Raw genomic sequence first — 15747 nt, 5'->3', positions numbered from 1 at the left:
AATTTTTGATTAATGTTAAGATGCTGTGGCGATGCTATGGTGATGTATGCAAATACAGGAATATTGATAATGCACTTTCTCTGTTACTTTAATATCATGATGTTAAGGGAGGCTTCTTAATTATCACTATACATAATACTGTGGGTATATGTATTTACAAATATAGTGGGGTGTAGTGATAAACCTGATGAGATCAGGTATTTCTGGCCATTTTCATCTGCACCCTGCCCACTAAACCATCTCTTTCAGGACAGTGAAACTATTCCTTGTCCTATTCATTTGGATGTATTGTGCTCAGTTCTGCTAGTCCTCTGATTGGAAGCTGAAAGAGAATTTTCACACCCTTCTCCTTTGTGCGCTCATTAATCTGGATATTTGTAGATATGCAGTCAGTGGTGTTCTTTTAGAAGATAATAAAATAATTTGTTTGCCCATCATATTACTATAAATCAGGGAAACTATAATGGTCTCTTTAATACTTAATGCATTGTATTTTAATAGGTTGCTGTTCATGTCAAACAATAAATGGTGAATTATGCTGCTCTGGAGAAGGAGACCCAGTGTTAAATGCTACCACTAATGATAGCTGTACTCCTCCAACTGAAACAGGTACAGTAATAAAGTATTATCATATAAAATTCCATCTGTTGCACTGACTAATTTAGTTTTGCTACAATAACAGAGAAAAAATTAAATTGGGAGATGTCATCGCTCTTGCTGTTCTACTTGGATATCCTGAAATTCTAATGAAAATAGAATCATGTGACTGATTATAGTTTGCACTCTGGTATCTGAGAGAGTTGTCTGGAATTGTTAATTTGTAAGAGATGACTTTAAAAGCTGCATGAAATGCAGCTATTTTAGGGGATTTGTCCTCAGATCTTTCAGGCCTAATCTACACATAAGGGATGGGATTTTCAGGTATAGGGATTTTCTTCATAAATTCCTGGTCCTAAATTGCTGGGGTTTGCACGAAGGGTCTGATCCAGAGTCCACAGAAGTCTTTTTATTAATTTCAGTGAGCTCTGGATCAAGCCTGTAGATTTGTATTTTGCCGCCTTATAGAACATTCCCTTCCAAGCATTTGGAGTTTGGGAAAGCAAGTGTTTGAAGGAGTTCAGAGTCACAGAAATTGAAGAATAGTTCATAACGAACTTTCTGCACCGTGCGAGAACCCTTGATCCATTCCATATGTACTGCATGCACAAAGTGTAATTTTCAACAAGTCCAAACGCTCTTTCTAATCCAAACAATTTCTCGCAGCAGCGCTTCATCAAGTGTCCTCAGGGAGGGATATTTCTACACAGTCGATTCCCAGTTGTTTAGGCTATAGAGCCATTCAAACAAATGGTGTGCGTGTGCGTGCGCGATTTGATAAATGCATGTGGCTTTTTTTCATTCCTACCACAAAATGCTTAAATCAAGCAGAGATGGTTTCAGCCAATTATGGGGATACTTCAGACAGTTATAACCAATTGAAAATGGGGTTACAGTGGAAACACTCATGTAACCTTAATTATAGCAGTTGATCATGCTTACAGACTGTTAACACTGAACTGCAGTGACATACCTTGTTTCTGTGTGTGGAACTTATTCATGTCCTCTTCATGCAATTCTTTTGTTGCCATCTAGTGGCAGGGACAGAGAACTTTTCTAATAAGCACTTGTAACTTACAATTTGAAACAAGGAATATCCACCTACATTTATAGGCGTTTTTAATGATGTGGGGTTATGGTAGCATATAATTCTAAAGCAGTGTAACAGAACTGTGGCGTCTACGATGTACAAGAAGTTAGAGGTGACAGTATTCTTCTAAATACTAGAAATTCATCGTCCTATTAAAAACTTGTCCTGCAAAACTACTAATTTTTCAGTGCTGCCAGGAACAATTTCTCAGAGCTTTCCACTTCCAAACTTTGCACTCATGTACAACTGTGATTTGGCCAACAAACGTTTGTTTAGGTTTTTTGTAAAGTGTTTCTGGTTAGAGAGAAAGTAACCATCTCAAAAATCAACCAGTCCATTTTGGGACAGATGTTTGAACAATTTACAGTTAAAGCTAAAACTCTGGAAGTAATAATAGTGTAGTTTGTGCATGAAATTAGAGCTAAGAACTGCTGAGTTGTTCAAGACTACAGTGTGTACCAGCAATGATTAAATCAATCAGTTCAGCACTAAATAATGAAATGGAGACTTTTTGCACGGTGTAGGTTCCAGACATGAAGAAAGCTGTTGTTCCTGTTCTTCACTTCCTCCTTCTCCTCATCACCATTTCTTCTGAAGGGTTGTTGTGAGATTGTGGCTTTTGACTAAGTATTGAACAAGCTGTCTAATATACCGCTAAACAGCAGGGTCGGAATGAACAGACTGCAAGTTAAAAAGCCTAATTATAAAATCTGGTTAATGTTTTGCAGCAAATCCGTGTGAGTGTCCATGCAGTTCTCAAAACTGCATATTGGCACAGGAAGAACAACGTCTGAAAAGTGGAGACAGACAACTGGGTAGACACGTGCTGCTGTGTTTACTTCTCGTTGTTGGCCTGTTTGCTGTAAATATTTCCTCTTTCTGTTGTTGTTTACATCAGTGGTTTATGACACTTTTTCAGGAAACCTATGTAGGCAGACCAATAAAAAGAGTATAGTTCCCCATTTTTCTGGGTTAGTGTCAGTTCACTCAGCACTGCATTAAATCAATGTGTGAATCTCCATTCTGTCCCTCATTAAGAGTGCATCACAAAATTAGTTGTGCTAACCATTAGCACTACTGTTGACAGTGTGCAAACCAGGGCTGAGAACAATAGGGGGAAGGACAAAATTTGAATTCTCTGGTCTCCCAATTTAGGAGACTTGTTTGCAGGGATATCTTTCTTCACTACACAGTAGTCATTTTTTAAAAGGGGACTTAGAGCTAAGATGGCTCCTTCTTACTGAACAGATCTGTGCACATTCATAATCCACGGTGCTTTAGTGATGAGCATGGGTTTAAGTACTTCTATAAAATAAAATAGAAAAAGCTATTCGTACTATTAATATTTCCACTGTGGACTCCACACAGAAAGTTACTCTATATTCCTTTGCTTCATCATCAACAGAACTATTTACTATGTTCAGTTAGAACCAGTCAATGAGTGACTCTTGTGAGAGAGACTCCAGACTAGTTGCTAGAGTGTAATTAAGTCAGGATTTGATCTGCAGAAACACTTTTTCTTGCTGGTGGTGATGCAGAAGGAGGAAAAAAAACAGTTTGACTTTTGGAGCCCAAGTAAGTTTGTAGGGCTGACAGAAAAGATACATATTTAACAAGTAAAAATGCATATTTCATATAGAAATCAAGCGGAATCAAACTGCCAAGTGGAAGAGCAAAACTGCCTTTTATCTGGGTCAGCAGTTCTCAGACTTTATTGCAACACATTCACTTCTGACAACAAAAATTACTGCATGACTAAAGTCCTGCACAGATACAATGTTTGTATCCGCATCCTCATCTGTATCCGCAAAAATTAGCCATAGATATCCATGTCCATATCTGTGGATGTGGATACTTACAAATATAAATTGGGTATCTTCAGATATGCAGGGCTCTATGCACAACCCAAATAGCGTGGACCAAAGCCTGAGCCTGCCCAAGCCCTGTCGCCATGGGTGAGGGAGTCAAAGCTAAAGCATTTCAGCTCTGGGCAGAGAGGTACTGACCCCAGCAAGTCTAATTTCAGCCAAGGCAACCCTATTAAAATGGGGTCACAACCCACTCTGGGGTCCTTACCCACAGTTTGAGAACTACAGAACTAGGTCATTGGAATCAAGTTTTTCCTCCCCTACCCAATACTGTATATGAGACATTTCAAATAATTGTAAATACATTTTGTGGAGGCCCACAAGCTGAAATTTTGGCTCCTGTTTTATGTATAAATCAATAATTGGATTTTTAGTTGTAGAAACTATTAAACGAATTGTGAGTGGCTTAGTACTCAAAAAAGATTTGACCTTTATGCCCGAATGAGCTACCATTTGTTTTCCCAGATTCTGTTCAGCTGAAGAGCATACCAGCACCATTTAAGCTGTTACTGAGCTTCCTTAAAAGCAAGAAACAATGTAGAAAATGTTGATGTTTAGCTCAGTAGAAATGTTGGCTTTCTGACTTATGAAATATTGGCTCAGACAGGTTTGCTACTTATTGATTTATCTAGAAGGACAAGGTCCTCCTTTGTTTAGGGTGTTAGAGGTGCAGACCCTCTGCACCCTTAAAATCGATCAGAATATGTGGGTCTCTTCACAGCTACCCAAAAGGAACATAGCAAGTTACTTTTCAGTGACTGTTTTTTTTCGAGATCACTTATTGCATGCAGAGAGTTTTTGTTGTCTTTTGTGAAAATGACAATTTTCAACTTCTGTTTTTAACAGAATCTGTCCAGCTGTTTGTGGTGGTTGTTCAACCAAGAACCTGGAAGGCTCTATGTGGAATTGCAGTTCTTTTGTGCTGTATTTAACTTTGGACAGGTACTTTGCAATGTTTCCTTTGAAATCAATTATTTCTCTTGGCTGCTAACACTGGTAGCTGCCATCTTTGCATGTCTTGGCAGCGGGCAGAATTGTTGTGCTGGCTAAAGGTCCTTCAACCATGCTAAAACTTCCAATTTCTGACATGGTTTGCCTTCAGTGTTTTGGCTTCTGTGCATGTGAGAGTCTTTTCACCTTTGCATGGTGTTTTATGGACATTAGAGGGCAATTTACAGTGGCACAAATGGCAACCGAGTCCTCAATGCCTGTTGAAAGTCAGAGGGAGTTAGGACTTGCCTACAGTAGAAGGCTGCCTCGACTTTAACTTAAAGTGTGAATTCACACCACTATGGTGAAATAGGGCCAAAAGCTTGTGTAGACATGCTCTTTATTTCAGTATAACGGTAGCTAATTTCAGTTTGGTCAAACCTGTTCCTAATCATCTTGAAACTGAAATAAGCCACCATCTACTGAACTAAGCCTTTTGCATGAGTTTAACCATATTTGTTTAAAAGACGATTCACGTTTAACTTTCTTAGGTAGTCAAGCCCTTAAGAACCATACTGTCTTTGAAAATCTGCCCTTCACTCCTTGTAGTAAGTGTCCTTTGGCTAAAGCACTAAGCATTGATTTGGGAATATTTTTCTCTTGTGTTCAATGGATATTATGGTGCAAATAACATGAAGCGCTCTTGGAGCCAAAATGAAACTGAATCCTTCAAGGTGCTAGTACCTTCTAGAATTCAGTGTCCTCATTTCACATCAATGGAAGTTGAGGGTGGCCAGCACTTCATAGAAGTTAGCAATTTGTAGGATCAGAGCAGTGTTCCCTCTAAACTGCACAGCCTCACAATCTCTTAGCCCCGCCTCGTCATGGGGCTCAGAACTCTCAGGCATGGAGCTTACCTGACTGAGTGGGGCTGATTAAACAGCTGCAGGGCAGTGCTGCTGTGCAGCTTAGAAGGAACACTGGATCAAAGCCATACAAAAAACATCTCATGCCTTTTGGGTAGCTGCTTTTAAGATGTGTAATCAAAATAACGTTACATTTCTGTGGGTCATTATTTTACTAGCATACAAATTGACAGACAAATTCTCCTTTCCAGCCAGCTTTGATGATTTGTTATTAAAAGCCAGTATGTCCTTAAGTCACACTTTATCACTTTGGATGAGATTCTGGTGCCACATGTGCTGAAATGTGGCATCATGAATGTATTGATAATGTGGAGTAGACTGATAAGAAAGAAGTCAAGTCAGTGTATGTATATACACAGAGACATCCTGGTAGGAAAAAACATAGTGAGATTTTACCTGACTTTCGGTGGAGGGTTGATAAAATGTGAAGTAACAAGTTTGCTAAAAAAAAAAAAAGGGCAGTAACTTGTTTATACAGATCAACTCATCCAATTTTCTTAGATGTCTACCATGGTGTTTTCTGCTTCACAGGTTGCTCTTGCTATGCTTTCTGTTTGCAAGTTTTGTATGATGGGCAAGTGTTTAAGAAGCGCATTGCTATCAACTTGCTCTCTTTATTTTAGCTGGTCTTATGGGAATAGCTCTGGAAGGATGTTGTTGTTTTGTAGTATCAGATGAGATGTCGATGTACATGAATACATTTGCCAGCTTCTTTTTGGAGTTCTTTGATAGCCTATTGAACACCTGTCTGTCTCTTTAGGGTCCAAAATTAAAAGGACTCTTAATCCTGTTTACTCTTTGAAATAATGTCCGGTCCACAAAATTCAGCCCTGATAGTATTAAATTCAGGACATTATTTTAATTTTCTTTTCTGGATCTGAAATAATGTCATTTCTAGGTTTATAATACTGATATGTTTGTGTTGTGGTTTTTTCCCCCCCCCAGGGCTTCATATCCTTTGGTATTTTTGGTTTGGATAAACATTTAATCATTCTGCCATTCAAAAGAAGGTAAATCTAATCTCTCAATGCTTTCAGTTATCCTTTGCTTTAAATCTAGGCAAGTTAATTGTGAAGCATAACTATTAGTAATGTTATTGGTTTTTTTAAACTTCAGCTTACATCCCTGCTTCTACCTCCTTTCCTGCTCATGCTCCTTCCAGGCTGCCATTCCTGAATGTCCCTTGGGTATTAGATTGTTCTGGATATATGCTGTGAACTGCACTCTTCTGGATGTGCCCTGATATCATTGCTGCTGGCTAATCAGAGAATCCGTGGCTGCCAAACTGAAAATCTGATGGGACATAAAAGCTCCTCTGAATCTACATTTAAACCTTAGCTTGCAAATGAGCTCTTGCTTCTGGTATAAGTGGACTGCCAAATCACAAGAAAGCTGAATATGCCACTTACAGGAGAGAGCTGGGGCTCCAAGTCCCACTAGGGTAGTAATAGTGTATTCAGTTAACTGATAAGCAAAAGATAACAAAAGCAGCAATTCAGGTTGGCAGGGGGCTCCTCAGGAATGGGACCAGGAGCACACTGACCCCACCCCTGGGGACTATAGAATAGTCAAGTAACTGATAAGAATTCATGAGGTTAATCGACTAATCAGTTAACCAATATTTAACATCCCTAAGTCCCGCGCTACCTCAGAGCGTGGAAAGAACTTGAGTTTTGGCTGCAGCTTGGGAGAGGGTCACCACCCATTTGTAACCCTATATTCTTCTTCGAGTGAGTGCTCGTGTGTATTCCAATATAGGTGTGTGCGCACAACATGCACGTGCTGTCGAAGATTTTTCTCTCAGCAGTACCCTTAGGGCCAGCAGGGAGGCCCCCTGGAGTTGCGCCGGTACATTGGCCCATATATACCACTGCTGGCCCCCTCACCCACTCAGTTCCTTCTTACTCCCGTGACGGCCGTTGGAACAACCTTCAGCTTGTAATTTTGATTGTTCTCTTCATTGTTCTTCTCCTTCTTTAGCCAATAGGGGCAGGGGCACGAATGTCAGAAACAACAGGCGCCGTCCACACCCAGCCCCAGATAATAATCAGGTGCACCTCAACAAACCCCCCGGCCCCTGGCAGGGGTTTTGACGGGACCTCCGATGGCACCCTACCAGTCTTCTCTCTATCTTTGCAGGACCATTTATCCCATTTCCGCCAGGCCTGGCAGTCTGTTACATCGGACCGATGGGGGCTAGAGATAGTGGAAAGGGTTATGTAATCCTTTTCCACTCGTCCCCTCCTTCCCACCCCTCTACCCTGTCCCTTTTCAGGGACCCTTCTCACAAGCCTCTGCTACAGGAGGAAGTAAATCATCTCCTCACGCTAGTGGTGGTAGAACGCATTCCTCCCGAGTTTCGGAACAGGGGATTCTATTCCTGTTACTTTCTAGTTCCAAAGGTGAAAGGCGGCCTTCGTCCCATTCTGGACCTCAGAGCTCTAAATTTCTTCATCATCAAAACAAAATTCAAAATGGTGACTCTGTTATCCCTTCCTTAGCCCCCAGAAACTGGTATGCTGCCTTCGACTTAAAAAGACGCTTATTTTCACATTTCCATCACCTCCTTTCATCAGAAGTTCCTATGTTTTACTGTGGGCCCGGACCACTACAAATTCACGGTCCTCCCTTTTGGTTTTTCTACTGCCCCTCGGGTCTTCACCAAATGCATGGTGGTGGTGGCTGCCGAGCTCAGGAAAAGGGGCGTCCAAGTGTTCCCCTTTCTAGACAATTGGCTCCTGAGGGGGGATTCAGAGACTCGGGTGAGAACCCACATCACCATAGTCTGCAATCTCTTCGAAGACCTGGGCCTCCTGCTAGACCTGGACAGGTGGACTCCAACTCCCATGCAGATCATAGAGTTTGTGGACGCCACTCTACATTCTCTGTCTTAAAGGGCCTCCCTACCCATCTCCCGGTTTCTCACGATACAGATGGCAATCAGGTCCCTCCAGAACTTTACAGTGACTACTGCCCAGACTTGCATGCGACTACTGAGCGTCATGGCCGCCTGCACTTATGTAGTGCAGTACACCAGACTGCGCATGTGCCCGCTACGGATGTGGCTATCGCGAGTCCACAACCCGGCCGTGGACAAAATCTCCCTGCACATCAATATCGGGGAGCTTTGGGCAGTCTGACAAGCTTGTGCTGTTTTCCTTCCCCACCTGAGAGGCAAGTCTTTTCCTCATTCTGTGGGACAACACAACAGCAGTGGCATACATAAACAAGCAGGGTGGGGCTCGTTCCTCTTGCCTGTGCTTAGAGGTGACCCATCTGTGGGATCTCTGCATTGGAGCGGATATGCACCTGATAGCCTCATATCTCCCAGGCTCCCAGAAAGTTCTGGTGGACAGACTGAGCGGAACGTGGCCCAATCAATCTTCCATGCGTGGGGGGTCTCCCCACCTAGACCTATTCACCATGGGGCTGAGCAAGAAGTGCCCGTTTCTGCTCCCTCATGGGTCAGGGACAGGGTTCCCTAGGGGACACTCTCCTCCTCCACTGGCTGCAAGACCTGCTGTATGCCTTCCCACCCTTCCTCCTAGTTCACAGGGTCCTCCTGAAAGTGTGGGAATTCAGGGCATCACTAATCCTAATCGCCCTGGCGTGGCCCAGGCAACACTGGTTTTTGACCCTCCTCAGCCTCTCCTGCGAGAGTCCCATAATCCTCCCGCTGGTCCCGGACCTGATATCTCAGGACTCAGGGAGGCTTCACCACCCGGACATGCAATTGCTACATTTGACACCGTGGAAGTTCTGTGTTTGATGGTAGAGGAACTCTGGTGCTCGGAACAAGTTCAGGAGGTCCTGCTGGGCAGCAGAAAACCCTCCACCAGAAGCATGTACCGTGGAAGAGGTTTTGCTGTTGGGTTTCTCAGAAGGGGGTGACCTGAGGTGGACTCCAGTCCCCCTGATCTAGATTACCTGTTGGACCTTAGACTACAGTACCTTTCTTCCTCCTCCATCAAGGTTCACTTAGCGGCCATCTCGGCCTTCCACCCAGGGGAAGGAGAGGGGAAGACACTATTTGCCAGTCCAGTGGTCAACAGATTCCTAAAAGGGGTGGACAGACTATCTGCATGTCCACCAACCTGTTCCCCAGTGGGACCTAAACCTGGTCCTCTCCAAACTTATGGGGACTCCGTTCGAACTGCTAGCGACATGTTCCCTCCTCCAACTATCATATAAGGTGTCTCTCCTAGTGGTAATCACATCCAATTACTTAAGGCGCTGACATCAGATCCCCCACTACACAGTGTTTTTTAAGGCTTTTCTGTCAAAGGTGGTATCTCCTTTCCACGCCTCCCAGAACATTTTCTTGGCAGTTTTTTACCCAAAACCACATGTATCTGGGAAAGAACAGGCTCATCTCTCAGTAGACATAAAAGGCGCTAGCCTTTTACAGACAGGACGAAACCGTTCCGTAAATCGCCACAACTTTTTGTGGCTATTGCAGAGCATGAGGGACCAACCTGTAGTGCTGTATCAGGGAGTGCTACACTCTAGCGGGATCCCAGTCCCACCCCTTAGAGCACACTCCACAAGGGCTGTGGCAGGCTCCACTGCTTTTGTAGCACTGGTTCCCATCCTGGACATCTGCAGAGCCGCTACATGGTCCTCAGTCCATACATTTGCCAACCACTATGCGCTGTCACATCAGGCCAAGGAGGATGCTGGCCTGGGTAAGGTGGTCCTCCAATTCTCCGTGGCTTCGACATCCAGCCCTCCTCCTTAGGTTCTGCTTTGGAGTCACTTATATTGAAATGCACATGAGCAATCACTCGAAGGAATGGTTACCTACCTCGTAACTGATTCTTCAAGATGTGTTGCTCATGTCCATTCCAAATCCCCGCCCACCACCCTTTATCGGTAAGAAGGAACAGAGTGGGCAAGGGGGCCAGCACGGGTATATATGGGCCAATATACTGGCTCCACTCCAGGGAGCCTCCCTGCTATCCCTAAGATACTGCTGAGGTAAAATCTTCCAATAGTGCAAGCAGGCTGCACGCGTGCACACCTATATTGGAATGGACATGAGCAACACATCTCGAAGAATCACAGTTATGATGTAAGTAACTGTTCTTTACATAGGGTCTGGGCAGTTCTGAATCAGGGATCCACACCTGGTTCTTTGCTTCCACTCTGCCTTATCTAGACTCAAACTTGTGACTGATAAAAGGCCAACAGAACATGGGTTGGGAAGTACTATCAGTCTTTGCTGAAACAGACTAACACGGCTAACTCTGAAACCTATATTATAACAGTATCAGTGACCGATACGGTGGAGAATTTTCCCCTGAGTTCTATAATATTTTAGCTTTTAAAATTGCCAGTTTCTTTGTTGATTTCTTGGTTAATTATTTTTCAGGCTTGAATTCCTCTGGGGTAATCGAGAAACAGCAGAACATACGGATTCTTCAGTACCTGAGGAAATCAGGATAACCTGTCAACAGTTTGTTCATTATCATAGAGATGTTTGTGTCAGAAGCATTGTCAAAGACAGAAGGTGGGGATGTGTTCCTTTACAGAGGTTCATTTAATCTGCAGTAAGCTGTTCAGAGATCACAGACTGGGCCATTAGGGTTTACAGCCATGGCATATGTCTTCAAATTGCAGTCAACTGCATGAAAGATGAGTATTTACAAGTGTGTTTAAGTAACTTGTTCTAAATGGAAATCTCAAAACTCACTTTGCTACTATTAAAAGTATGTGCATGCAAAAGAGCTTTGGGAGGGAGGGTGTCTAATCCTGCATCTTGTACATATCTGCATTCATTATGGCTGTGCCTGTAAAGATTGCTCATGTGACTCGGGGTTTGCAGGTCCTTTATCCCTTACAAGTTCATTCGTGTTGCTTATTCCTCATGTGACATCTTAAGCATCTTACGGTGTCACATGAAGCTTTCAGAAACAAATTGATGCCCCAAACTAAAGATTATGGTCTCAAGTTTGTGTGTGGGAAGTTGGGGAGAAGGAGCAACAGGAGCAGAATAATTTAAGAAAGCTTCTGCTTCTTATGCAAATATCTGTGGTATCAAGAAAAGGCAGGAATGGTTGTTTTAATCAGAATGTTTTATTTCATCCTTCTTTAAAGATCTACTCTCACATCTTGGGGAAATCTGAAGCAATCTGACCTTACCTAGGGTATAATCTGGACTAATGAATAGCTGTGTCCTCTCAGTTCTCCACCCTGGGGTACTTTTTATACTGCTTTGCTGTGAGAGCTACCACTCCTGGTCTACTCTCTCACTACCTCCAGCATGCAGCTTACTCCCATCTATAGCGTATTAGTGCTGTAGCCAGACACTTATGAATTAAACTGCAGAGCAACACCAGCAAGTGTCCAGTCCCACACTTACCCCAGAAATGTACATCTTGTACTGCCCAGCTCTCTCTTGGACAATACAAGCCTGTAGAAAGTTGTTGTTTTAGTAACAGAAAATGATATGCACAAATCCTGTTATCCCAAATACCTCAATCCAAATACACTGATTTCAGTAAAACAAACTTATTAACTACAGAAAGATAGATTTTTAGTGACTACAGTCATGAGACACAAAAGTTAAAATTGGTTACAAGAAAATATAAGTACACCATAACTAATGTATAAAGTAAATTCAAAGCAAAAGTCTCTCACCACGTTTCATCTGTCTTATCAGCTGAATTCCTTTTAGTCAGGACCTCTTCACCGCTCCAGTGCTGCTTCCTTTGTCTTTCAAGTGTTATTGATGCCATGGGTAAAGGGAGAGAGCATTTAGGGCTCTGCTCTCTCCTTATAGTACTTTCTCTTCTTCAAGAATGTAGGGGACCAGACATCACAAAGTGCATTTCCTACCACACAAGCAAATGTGGTGTGTCAGGAAGTATTTTTGCAAGGTAGGCGAGGGTTGGCTTTGTATCTAAACATTTTATCCCCTTGCCATTCAAGAATTTCATGGCTTTTATAGTTTCTTTTTCATTTGAGAATTAATCACACTTCAATGTGGTTCAATTTAAGAGGATTTTCTTTGCAGGCAAAAAACTATCCGGACAGGCAATAATTTAGACCATAGGGCAAATAGCCGAAAAGTGAAACACAAGCTTGCACATATATACTGGGTCTCTGAATTGGAAAAATATCAATTTCTGATATCAAATATTTGTAATTCATTTTATCTTTGAATATTATATATTATGCAGCATTTCTTTTCCATCTTATTTCCATTTTTGAGGAAATGTGTGCAGTTGCTCCATCCCTTGTTCAAATATTCATCTAATTACTCCTTGATTTAATAATACTGTATATGATATCCTACTATTATGATTTTGCTTCTTTGTTGTGCTTGTTACACCACTAATATAAGCTAACATTTGCTCTTGTTTTTAATTAAAATATAAAGAATTTCCTGGTTGTTACTGTGTTACGTAGCTGTTTAATTAGATTTTAGATAACCAGACTACAGGTAAATTTCTGAGTGACAGTTTTATTACTATTTTGATTAGAGGTAATAGTGTTTTCTAATCCACTAGTCTTCAAAAAAACAAAAAAAACAAAAAAAAACCCTCTTCTTGCATAAGTGTCATTGTTCTCTGTTGTAAAGTAAGATAAACATTAAATGATTCATCTACAATATACACAACTATTCAATGACCATTTAAATCTGAAGAAAAGGTGAGTATTAAAGTGCAGCTCAAGTACCCAGTGCTTCTGGCATTTTACAGTTAATTAAATCAGGTATTTTGTTACAAAAGTGGTCATGCTAATGAATGCATTTGAAGTAAGTATCTAATAGTTTGTATGTGTACATGTGTTATGATAGAATTGCTATGGAGGTTCTATAAAGTTTATTTTACAGGCATAACAGAACTCTGCATGCATTTTGATTTTCACTGAGGCCTTTTAAGAAAAGGTAGTGAAATGTGCATGCTCTTTACAGAATTAATAGGTTTGCTTCTAACATACATTTAACTGTCATGCTGTCTTTCCTTGTTTCCCCGTATTTTTCCTTGCCTTCACCCATCGTGCAGTGGTGATAGCAGATTTTCAGAACATATGGGTGAATCATTCCTTTGACATACAGGTGTGGTGCAAAAACCTCGACTGGAGTCTTCCTTGGCTGTGAGCTGGTGAACTGGCTTATCCAAGTTGGCCTTGCTTCTGACCGTGGTGAAGCTGTGAGGTACGGCGACAGACTGGAAAAAGGAGGAGTCATCCAGCATATTACCAATGAATTTGAATTTCAGGATGAGTACTTGTACTACCGGTTTATTCAGAAGAGATCCCCAGTGACCGAAAGCCACTGAACTGGGCATGTATTCAGAGAGTAGGCAGCAAAGGGCGAGTTTGTCCTTCTCACCTGCCCTAACCACTGACATCTAAAGTGTTTTCTTTCTTATGACACTTACAGAATTGGGTGTTTCTTGCTTTTAATGCAGAAGAAATTTGATGGTTCTTGTTCCACCTAAAGAAAATGTGTAGTAAATGACCAGCTTTAAATGCTCACCTATGAAAAAATTGGTTTTATTTAATTATTTTAAGTGATGTAACTGAAACCAAGTAGGACACTCAGAGTTCAGTTTTTTCAGTTTGAATGTAAGCTATAGTAAAATGATTCTCTCCCTTCCCTGCACACAATAAAACAGCACGTAGCTGCTGATGCCACATAACTTTAAAACAATCTGTGTTAAGATTGTTTCCTTTTCCTGGTAAAGTCCTGAATTTCAGTTTGTCAATTGGAGTTTTTCCTTTGACTTAATGGGACCAGGAATCCGCCATTATGCCTGTTACTTAGGACAGTTGCATAACAAGTAGAAACTCTGTTAAATTTTTACCTCTACGTTTATGCTGCTTACTCCTGCCTTGAAGAGAGAATCCTTTGTTTGTAATGATGTAATTGCTGTAAGATTATCATGATGTCAAGGAATTAGGAGTGAGAAATGAACAGATGAATAATTATCAAAGGTCCTGTTTTAATACAAGATAACCACGTCCTAAAGAGAGGGGTTTTTTTAATAATAAAAAACCCAACAAAACCATAGAAACATCAAAGAATATAATGAATTGTAAGTAGTTTGTTTCCCAACTATTTTCATGTAGGCATTTAGTAACTCTGCTAAGAAAAAGCAGCTAGCAAATTATACCTACATCTTCAAATGTTAGAAGCAATTACAACGCTTGGTGGGGCAATAAGTATTCAGTATCTCTCCAAACCAAGGCCAAAACTTCAAACAAAGCGTAAAACCTTTAAATGAGGTGTAATAACTTTAAAATGCATGATCCAAAGAACCTGCACACTTCTGAATTTAGTTTTAAAATTTCTAAGAATTTGAAAATTATATTATTTTTATCAAAGCTTTATTTCATGAATACAAGATAATCAAATAAGTCCCACCAACCGCCCTAAAATGTTCATATGTACTCTAGTAATGTATTCAAATCTAATGTACTGAAAGAGTTTGAGTTCATGTTAGCCATTTCAATATTATTATAGGTAACGTAGAACTCTGGAGTATGAACTAGCCCTTTCTTACTGCCCATTTAAAACTGAAACAAAAGCACTAAATTGTTGCCATAAACTTCTAATCACCAGTGTGACTGAAAAAAACAAACAAAATCTGCTTTGTTTTGTCATCTAAGGTAGCTACATGCATACATCGATTTCCTTCATCCCTTTTTAATTTTAACGACACAGATTTTACTTTACCTTTTTATGTGGCCATTATTTGCTAGTAATAAGAATAAAGTTGTTATAACAGTATAAACCACTGTACTAGAAGAGATTTTACAGTAACTACAATTGGATGTTACACCACATGCATGCAAGACTGACTGAGAAAGCAATTCCTTTTTTGCTTTCTAATATGTCATCTTATTGCATGTTAGTCTGCAGTGTGCATTGATGCAGACAGTGTCCTATGTATGCTATATAAACTGACATTTTCTGTACAACAAAGCAACTGACATTTGTAGCAGGCCGTGGATTGGCATAATTTATGAAGGAAATCGATGGAGTACTTTTTGTTCCACTGTAACAGCTTAAAACAGTTGTTAAGCTATTTTGAATGAATTAGAGATGTTTTAAGAGTGGAAGCAGTTAACATCTCTTGTGTCTGAATGTTGCTACTTCTCAATAAATCTATAGTTATTTTATCTTGTGGTTTTGAATCTTTGTATATTGTGATTTTTCTGGTTTACCTCAACAGGCCAAATACTATGGGGAATACTTCGATCTGTTTGTGGTGGGTTCTCTTCCTAATAGGAGAGACTTGGAAATTCTATTTTTTGTCACTCTTAATTTTCCCCCATTGCTGCTCTTTAATTGACTGGCTGGCTTGCTGTTGATTGTTAATTAATT

The 15747-nt window shown here is 40.9% G+C and overlaps 1 protein-coding gene across 3 annotated transcripts in view; it reads left to right on the top strand.

Moving 5' to 3' along the window:
• GPR155 (G protein-coupled receptor 155) overlaps positions 1-15542 on the top strand; it is a 54322-nt gene extending 38780 nt beyond the window's left edge. For 2 of the 3 annotated variants that reach the window (XM_014570181.4, XM_075933658.2), the window contains exons 11-17: positions 502-609; positions 2416-2549; positions 4402-4497; positions 5037-5093; positions 6357-6421; positions 10783-10920; positions 13474-15542. In XM_014570181.4, the coding sequence (XP_014425667.3) occupies positions 502-609; positions 2416-2549; positions 4402-4497; positions 5037-5093; positions 6357-6421; positions 10783-10920; positions 13474-13696 (821 nt within the window). In that variant the 3' untranslated portion in view covers positions 13697-15542. The remainder of the gene's footprint in view (positions 1-501; positions 610-2415; positions 2550-4401; positions 4498-5036; positions 5094-6356; positions 6422-10782; positions 10921-13473) is intronic. The other variant, XM_006116492.5, reaches the window with a different exon arrangement.
• Positions 15543-15747: the final 205 nt, after the last annotated feature.

Source organism: Pelodiscus sinensis, chromosome 7 (assembly GCF_052426305.1).
Source record: "Pelodiscus sinensis isolate ZL-2025 chromosome 7, ASM5242630v1, whole genome shotgun sequence".
Taxonomy (NCBI): Eukaryota; Metazoa; Chordata; order Testudines; family Trionychidae; genus Pelodiscus; species Pelodiscus sinensis.
This window is presented reverse-complemented; position numbering and strand designations above follow the sequence as displayed.